General features: G+C 32.3%; 1 protein-coding gene across 1 annotated transcript; it reads right to left on the reverse strand.

The window, feature by feature from the left end:
• Positions 1-5,554: 5,554 nt before the first annotated feature.
• Positions 5,555-6,486, reverse strand: LOC112526517 (chlorophyll a-b binding protein of LHCII type 1-like). The gene has a single exon (XM_025136827.1). It carries the CDS (start codon positions 6,471-6,473, stop codon positions 5,676-5,678), a length of 798 nt encoding a protein of 265 aa, XP_024992595.1. The 5' UTR covers positions 6,474-6,486; the 3' UTR covers positions 5,555-5,675.
• Between the last annotated feature and the right edge of the window lie 3,799 nt (positions 6,487-10,285).

The following is a 10,285-nucleotide window of genomic DNA, read 5'->3' on the forward strand; positions in this document are numbered from 1 at the left end:
AATATTTGTATTAAATAAAAATCTATATATATATATATATATATATATATATATAAGGAGAAACCAAATAGAGTGACTTGGCATTATGAGATTTGAGTATTCCTCAAATCTTGAAATGTAGTTAAATTTGATTATCCCACATTCTTGGGAAGAAAGAAAGTAGAAGGAAATAAATGTGTATATATATGAAAATAGGAGGTGATTTTTTTTTTTGCAAGTCATGATGTTGGCGCAATTGTGTCAATCCTTTCATTTGCAAATGATATTATGAGATTTGAGTATTTCATAAATTTTGAAATATGGTTAAGTTTGTTTATTCCATATAAAAAGATGACTTTAAAATATTGAGATGACATCTTAAAAATGATATATTTTAAAATCTTGTGTTGTGCTTGGTTCTTGGAATGGAATAATATCGATTCAGACAGAATAAAAGGTTTTCGATTGATTCATACACTGTATCTATGGAATAGAGGAAGAGGAAAAACCAAATATATCACATAGTGCTTCTAATCAATCTGATTTATTTTGTACCATTCACTTCATGAGATACATACATATATATATATATATATATATATTAAAGGAAAATACCAGATCGAATGGCTTGGTATTATGAGGTTTAAATATTCCTTAAATCTTAAAATGTGTTTAAATTTATTTATCCTACATTGGTGGGAAGAAAAAAGTAGAAGGAATAAAATGTGTGTGTGTATATATATATATATATATATATATATATATGAAAAGATGAGGTGATTTTTTTTTATGCATGTCATGATGTTGGCGCAAATAAGTCAGTCCTTTCATTTGCAATTAACATTAGGAGATTTGAGTATTTCTTAAACCTTGAAATGTGGTTAAGCTTGTTTATTCTATATAAAAAGATGACTTTAAAATATTGAGATAATATCTTGAAAATGATGTATTTTAAAATCTTGTGTTGTGGTTTTGTCTTTGGAATGGAATAATATCGATTCAGACAGAAGAAAATATTCTCAAATGATTCATACAATGTATCTATGGGATAGAGGAAGGGGGAAAACTGAATATGTCACATAGTGCTTTTAGTTTATTTGATTTATTTCGTACCCTTCGCTAAATGAGAAAATGAGTCCAATCTATATATCAATATATATATATATATAGAGAGAGAGAGGTTGGTTATTATACAACCCTTGACATTTGTGCAACCTATACAACTCAATCTCAACCGTCCATTTCATTTGATGAATATGTGATTTCATAGAAGTTTTGATTATTTTCAAATATAAAGTATTAATCATAATTAATGAACTCTATTCATATTCCATAAATATTCAAATTATAATAAATGAACTTCCATCATTTCTATAAATATCTCAATTAATTGGGTTGTACAAATGCACAAGGTTGTAAAAGAAATATACCCTATATATATATATATATATATATATATATATATATATATATATATATGTATATTAAAAAAGAAACCAAATAGAATGACTTGACACTATGGGATTTGAGTATTTCTCCAATCTTGAAATGTGGTTAAATTTATTTATCCCATATTGGTGGGAAGAAAGAAAATAGGAGGAATTAAATTTGTATATATATGAAAGGAGGAGCTGAATTTTTTTGTTGCAAGTTATAATGTTGGCTCAAATTAGTCAACCCTTTTATTTGTAATTGACATTATGAGATTTGAATATTTTTTAAATCTTGAAATGTGTTTAAGTTTGCTAATTCCATATAAAAAGATTTTTTTTTTTTAAATATTTAGATGAAATCTTGAGAATGATGTATTTTAAAATCTTGGAATGTGGTTGGTTATTGGAATAGAATAATATCGATTCTGTCAGAAGGAAAAGGTTCTCGATTGATTCAAACATTGTATCTATGGGATAGAGGAGGAGGAAAAAACCGAAAGGGTGTAATTTAAAGCTAACGGTTAGATTCATTCAAGATACCAACATAAAAAAGGAAGACTATTACCTTTATAAAAAATAAGATGTTCGAATTGAAACAGTTCCCTTTTATTTACAAGCATAAAACGCTCATTCAAATTTCTTACTTAATGCAAATCGATTTGAAGAGGGGAAAAAAAGCTTCATGCACGAGCTATAGGAGGAAACACACCTACTTTATTAAGAGGAAGCATATTGGATTGTTCGAATTTTGAATCCATATTGGATTATTTGAATTTTGAATCTTATTGTGAAAGTGGGTTTGGGTAGGAAGAAAGATGGATCTGAACAGTCCTCAACAAAAAAGAAAGGTTGGCGGTAGTATCATTATACAATCTGTTTAACTAACCACAAGTAACAAAGCAGCAAAAAGTAGAACCTATTTGTACAACTGTACTTGATAGAAAAATCGATAGAAAACAAAAGATAAAATCGGTATTTACTTGGTAACCATGGAACCTATTTCTATTTCTTTAGAAGCAGAAAATAGAACYTGTTTCTACCCACAACTAATCAGATAACATAAAATTAAAAATAACACAAACAAGCCAACTAATACTAAACACAAACAAATCAAAATCGATTCCAATCGATAGAAAAATGAAACTAAAAAGCAATAGATGCATGTTGGCTCAAAATGAAAAACTAATTACCTCGACGGATCAATTCCGGTAGTATTTTTAGGAAGCCTGAGTTAATTACCTGCGATAACGAATGGTTAAGAAAGCATAGTGTGTTGTTGTAGAGAAACATATATATATATATATATATATATGTATTTATATATATATATATATATGTATTTATATATATATATATATATTCACATACGCTTAGGGAGAAAACATAGCCAACTAATTTTGGTTCATTGAGTTAGGGAACATCATAAGCTATATATGTTACAATGCAAACAATTATTACTAAGAAATGTTATCAACTATGGCATAAAAGTAAATACTTTGAAGGGACAACGTTTTTAAAAAAAGTCATACACATTACTGCTACTATAGACGTGAATAAAAGTTTTGTGTAGAAAATCTTTATGTGTAAAACAGAAAAACTACAGCAAAAAGTTTTTCTAAAATCATTATACGCTACAGAAGAGTTTGCAATAACATTGATGGGGAAACTTATATGCAAAAACTGAGTCACTGAAGAAACTTTATATACATAAATTATCATAAATAAACATAAACTATATATTAAACCAAACTGTAAAACGTTACCATCAACTCTATATAGAGAATGCTAACAATGTGTATATATTAAACCAAACTATAAAAATGTTACCATCAACGCTATATAGAGAATGCTAACAATGCGCATATCATAAGTGTGTTAAAAACAAAGTTGCATTATATGTGAGAGATGCTGAAAAATCTCAAAACTAAAAAACACTATTTGTAAATTTAACTCTCCTCCAATTTGAAAAATGATGTTTAGCCTTTCCAACCTACCAGCATGAATAACACGGTTAATTCACATTCAAATCAAAGAAAAAGACAATACCATGATAAAATCTTATATCCCAATTTTCAACAATTTTAGAATAAATTTTCTCGCTGCTGAACTGTGAACCGTCTAACAAACCTTCTAGTTCTCTGCTTCCATAATCACTGCTGAGTAATTGCCTTGTAAAGTGTCTTATAAAAGCTATAAACAAGTATATGGGTCAGTAATACTATAAGTAAGTCAACCAAAACGTGCCCGATCATGAACCATACAGATTTCTTAATCATGAGGGTTTTAACATTTTCTGAACTGCACTTTCTAAAGTAAAACAAAAATAAGCTGGATGATCGTGGTTTTAAGGATTCTTTTAGTGACTCAAACAAAAGTAAACAAAGATTAAAGTACTGGCTGAAACATCAACCTATGCATTTTTATTTCCAAATTCTTAAAGGATATACCATCAACTAAGCATATTTCTAGATACGAATGACTTGATAGCACTTCAACTCAGCAATGCTCATTTCTTGTTTAACTATGTCGAAGGTTTTCCTATTTGAGAAAGTCAGAAATACAATGGCCTAATTACCTTTGTGAATTGATAAATCTGATCACCATTCATTAAGCGGACAAACCCTTAGGGCCTAATTTTGCACCCATTTTACTCTGTTTTCTTTCTATAATTTTTAACTTCTTTTATGAGGTATGTGCGCAATTGAAAAAAAATCAATGTAAAAAAAGGTCTCTTTCCCATTAGAAACACAGTTACCAACATCAATAATAGGATTTAAACGTACCTAAAGCAAATAACATAGTTTAAAATAGAGTAACTGTTAGTTAGAAAATTCATAGAGTATCCGTTGGAGATGGTCAAAGCTAGTAAGTGAGGGGCCTCTTGGGGCTGTTTTATGCTTCCAATTGAGGCAATACAGGAGTTGTTCTACACAATCTCCCTACCCCCCNATGAAATCCGTAATTTTTAACAAACCACAGGAACGAAAAACGTAATTTACTCTTTAAAATTCTAAGTTTAAAAGTCAAAAACCCACCCACCAACCCACCCGATTGATCCATACCCAATTCATTTGATTAACCTCTCTAATTTTCAATTTTAAACAACAATACACATGTTTTGCTTCTAATCACTTTTAAGCAACATAAATGCTCATACTTCAATATGACCCCAAACGTCTTTGGTTTTAGCCCTAACATACCATTTATGCTTTGAACCAAAAAACCAACTTAAATCTATTATTTCGACAAGCAACCGGTTCAGTGAACATGTATATTCATCTTTCATCTCTAGGATACCATCAATTCGTGAAACAAAAAGAATTTCTTACCTCTCGTTGTTGGAAATTGGTTCTTGATGAGAGATCTCAGGATGGCAATGAGAGATCTCAGGATGTGGGAGTATGTTGAAAGAATCCGATTTCAATTTGAGATGGGAGCTTATTTCATTGCAGATTTTTTTAGATGTAGACTTAAATTTGGTTGAAGTATGAGAAAACCTCTAAAAGCTGAGAACATGAAACATCTTTGGGAAGATAATTTAGTAGCACTTTAGGCAAACATTGGAAGAGTGATAAAAGCTAGAACATTAAGCATTCACATCAAATGAGTTGTAGAAGAGGTATTGAAAATGTAATTCAATGATACTTTAACAGATCTAAAGCTAAAAAGGAGAGGAAAAAGAGATGGAAGAAATAAAACAAAACTAAAACTTTTGGTTTGGGTGATATTGATGTTGTTGTATCAAAAACTTGTAAATCATGCTTTATGAGTTGCAATTAATTAAGAGATCTTTGAAATTTTTGCATAAAATGGTTGTACCTTGTGCTTAAAGACTTGCACTTAGAACTTTGGTTTAAATGCTTATTAATGTACTATAGATATATATTAAAATTTCACTAGTTAGATTTTATTAACTTTTTCAAATTATTTAAATACTATTTGTTGATAATTCTATTAACAACTAACATATATTTATATAAATATATACAATCTTCGAATCATTAACCAAAGTACTTATGCTACCGCATTACGTGCGGTTCCCACACTAGTTTAAATAAATGGAGAAACGTTTCAACCAAATATAAGATATATATATATATATATATATTGGGTTTTGATCAGCGAAGAATAACCGAAAGAAATTAAGCAACAAACTTTTTTTATTGAGAAAGGAGTTACGAGTAATTTACAAGGAAATTAACATGTTCTCAAACCTTTACAAACCACAATTCTCAATATAACATAATGTCCTTCTCAAATAAATCACTTTCCGGGGGCAAAGTTTGTGGCATAAGACCAGGCATTGTTGGCAACGGGGTCAGCAAGGTGGTCAGCAAGGTTCTCCAATGGTCCCTTTCCTGTGACAATGGCTTGAACAAAGAAACCAAACATAGAGAACATGGCTAGTCTTCCATTCTTGATCTCTTTTACTTTCAACTCAGCAAAAGCCTCTGGATCATCAGCAAGACCCAATGGGTCGAAGCTACCACCAGGGTAAAGTGGGTCAACAATCTCTCCCAAGGGTCCACCTGCAACTCTGTAACCTTCAACTGCACCCATCAAAATCACTTGKGTGGCCCAGATGGCCAAGATGCTTTGGGCATGGACCAAACYTGGGTTYCCYAAGTAATCAAGACCACCTTCGCTAAAGATTTGTGCTCCAGCCTTGAACCATACGGCCTCACCAAACTTCACACCGTTACGAGCCAAGAGCTCAGGGAAGACGCACCCWAGAGCTCCAAGCATGGCCCATCTGCAGTGAATGACCTCAAGCTCACGGTTCTTGGCAAATGTTTCTGGGTCAGCAGAAAGTCCGGCRGTGTCCCAGCCGTAGTCACCTGGGAATTCACCTGTGAGGTAAGATGGAGCCTCGCCGGAGAATGGGCCTAGGTACTTGACACGGTCAGGACCGTACCATGGGCTTCCTGATGGTGCAACCTTTTTGACAGCAGCTTTCCTCATGGAAACCCGTCCATTTCCAAGAACTTCAGAAGGTGACGGAGTTGTTTTCACCACTTGTCCGGTGAAGGGAGAAGAAAGAGCCATGGTGGAAGCAGCCATCGGATATTTTCTCAAAGTAGAAGGTTAGAATATTGAGAGAATTTATAGTCGAGGGGGGCTGACTGCTTGAATATTACGAATTCTTGAAACTGGTATAAATAGGAGTGGATTTTGTGGGGTTCTTATCTTTTTTAGGATCAGTCTCTGGATTTTCTAAGAACGACAATTACTTAAATCCAGCCATGAAATGACACGTGTACAATAGATATATTTCTAGATTTTTTTATCCCCATTCACTTCATACAGCCATGAGTCATGTGCCGCAATGGCAAAATGTGTAATGTGATTGTTACTTTCTACAAATTGTTTAATAATTAATCATAGTTTTTAAAAATTTGCATGGTAAAGAGTAAATTATGAATTGGTTTATATGGTAATGGATTTTTAAATAAAACATCGTTTGTGGTATGTTTGGTTTATATGGTAATGGATTTAAATTTTTTAATTTTTAATTTTTAATTTTTAATTTAATTATTATTCAACAATTGTTTCAATAGTTTAAGATTCATATAAAATTCAATATTTCCTACATAAGCCAACTCTTGGATCAAACATCATTCTAGCCAACTCGTTTGAGCGAAAACCCAAACCGGATGCTCATTCAACAATACTATGAACCCAAACCTGATTCTCGATTTCTCGTTTTCTCGTTCTACCATCATTATTATTCAAGTCGTTATTGAAATGATGACAAGTTATTTGTATCCCCTAAGCGTGATATTAAGATCAACAATCTTGGAGGTGTCTAAAAGATACAAGTTGGGAGATCTATTGAAAGCAAACCTCTCATGCTATAGTCAATGATGGACCTAGAAAATTTTCAAACGGTCACTACAAGAAGAAGGAGCTTTAGAGAAGAAATCTTCAGAAAAGCTTTTAGAAGTGTATCTAAAGCTCCATTATAGAGAACGATTTAAATGACAAAAATAAGAAATGTAACTAAAGGTTGGAGGATATTTAAAGAAGGATTTATAGGCTAATTATACGGTGTAAGAAATGTCGTTAAAAGTTTTAGAGAAGCTTTTTATAAAAAATGTCTCTAAAAAATTGCATCAATTTTTAGGAACACTTTTTTAAGCTTCTCTAAAGATTAATAAAAAAATTAAGATTTTAAAATTAAATAAAATTGTTTAGTTACCCTTCAAAATGTATCTAAAAGATTTATATTAAAAAATAAATTAAAATTAAATAAAAATATATATGATTTAAAAGATTTATATTAAAAATAAATCAAAATTAAATAATAAATAATAAGTGTTTAGTTAACCTTTCTCTTCTCTCTTCTCGTTGCCAATCTCGTCGCCAACGGGAATGTGATGTAAAGCTCGAATCATAGATCAGAGCTCACACCCTCAAATGGCTCAATTAGAGATCGTTGCCTCCGCTCAATCATAGATCAAGGCCTAACAACATTTCCATCAACCAGATTCAATAGTAAGTTTGTAATTCAATAGTAAGTTTGTATAGTTTTCGTTTTTCTTTGTTGTAAATGGCAATAAGAAATTGATTTATATGTGGTTTTTGTGTTTGTATCTTGATGATTGTGTCAAGGATTACATCGCGGAAGCTATTTGTGCAGTATGTTGAGATTAATTTAGTTATCTTTATGGTTTTGTGGTATGCGTTGAAATTGAAAACCTAAAATTGTTCTTAGCTTAATCATAGTAGCAACCATTAGTTCCAGTTACATTTGTGTTAATTGATAGTGGTGTAGGAGTGCATTGTCTAACTTAAACTACCGGCATTCAATTGTTGGTTAGTTTTGGTGTTTGTTTGATGTTAATGCAATTAGCTAATCATATCTATGTCTATCTATACTTGAGAGTATCATATCTCCTCTGTATGTCTATCTGTACTTGAACACAATTAATGTTCTCGTGCTTATTTCTTAGCATGTGTTCAACACATTTGTGTTGTTGAACAATGTCCAGGGAACTGCTCTAGTGGGCTGGGGGGGGGGGTTGAATTGTTCGAACATCAATCAATTGTATGTTCAATATAGATTTTGGATAGTTGGCAATATTTATATCAAGATTTGTTACTAAAAAGAGTATTCAAATGCARTACTGCTCAAACCAACAGTGAAGTTAAATCAAGAACAGAGGCTAATTTAAAAAGTAAGGAAATGAAACATACTCTTAGCCCAATAGAAGTTGCTCCAGGAATTACTTCACTTCCAAAATCATTTGCTCCAGGGAACTTATCTTCGTATATACCCATACTAGCAATATAAGGCATCTCTTTAGCTCTTTCTTCGTCAAGGCCTAAAATTGTGGTATCAACCTTCATAGCTTTCAGTTTTTCTCCTTTTGGTTTCTCTGCAAATTCAATTACACACCCTTCTTCATCGATCTTCATTACACCAAATGGAGCACTTCCTATGCCAGAGTTGTTTGTCATGAAGGCAATTTCTTCTCTCTTGATACAGAAAGGTTTTCCATTTATCCATCACTTGGCATTCCAGATATTCTCCCTTGTGCAGGACACATGTGTACCGTGTTTTGAAGAATGATATCTATTGGTGTCTCCATCTTCAACTTCTCCATTTTTACACAGATAGTAGCTCTGCAACAACCCTATGTGTGCATTAGAGGTGCTCAAATTACCAGCCAACCCAACCCGAAACCCCCCCAAAAAAACACATGAGGTAACCCGACATATAGTTGATACAAAATTAGACCAAACCACATTTGTTGGGTTGGAAATGGGTTAGGGTTATTTGAACCCAACCCGATGTCTTTTATATACTATGGATTTAATATGATTCTTAAGTTCTTGATTACAACATATGTGCATTGGATATTAAACCAACCGTAATTAGCTATATTTAAAAGTTATACTACAATTTCAACCTTGGTTTACGGACTGTATAGGCTCAAAATTGGTAACTAAAGGGACTATTTTGTGTGTAAAAATCAGAAGCTAAAGGAGATGTTTTCTGGCTAAATTTCAGCAGCTACAGGGCTGTTTTGTGGCAAAAAATGGGCACCTAAAGAAGTTGTTCCGTGGATAAAAAATTAGCAGCTAAATGGTGAAGTCCGAGCTTGCTTCAACCAAATCCGAGCTCTTTCTTATGAAGGATGAAGTCGCTGAGTTGCGACAAATGTATCCGTCCGGTCAGTTCCAAGTTTTTCATCTTCATTAACTGTTCAAGACTAACGTTCGGAGACTCAAGATTGTAATAGCCGGATCCTGTTTATTACCCAAGGTATTTAACACGTGATTATTTGATTAATGATTACGTGATAACATGATAAATTGATACATGCTGGTATGTGAAGTTGTGTATTAATTGAATATATATATATATATATATATATAAATGCATGAGATGTATATATATATATATGATTATATGCATGTATGGAGTATGAATGTATGTATGCATGTGCATGTTTAAGCATGAGGTGGAAAGGGTGGAAAGGAAGGCGGTTTAGCCGACCTTTCYTRTTTTGGGAAGTATAAAAAGGAGGCTTAGCCTCTTCATTTTCTTTTTCCTGCCATTTTGAGAAAGTGAGTGCTTTAAAGAAAAGAGAATCGTCCGGATTGCAAAAGGGTGATTTCAAGAGTTGGTGATTCAAGTTGATTTCAAGCATTTTGGTTTCAAAAGCTTTATAAGGTGAGTGGTTTCTAAACTTTTTTGTATAAAGATTCTACTGGTTTTATTTGCATGCTTTGTATTGATATCCTTTGGAAAGAAACCTTGATTATATTGTTTAAGTGTTTATCCGGACAAGGACTGACCGGATATGTATTTAAATCGAACAAGCCTTGAGCGGCTTATTGTCCGGATTAGTGTAAACCGGATAAGC

This window comes from Cynara cardunculus (assembly GCF_001531365.2).
Source record: "Cynara cardunculus var. scolymus isolate 2C chromosome LG 14, CcrdV1, whole genome shotgun sequence".
In the NCBI taxonomy this organism is placed as follows: Eukaryota; Viridiplantae; Streptophyta; class Magnoliopsida; order Asterales; family Asteraceae; genus Cynara; species Cynara cardunculus.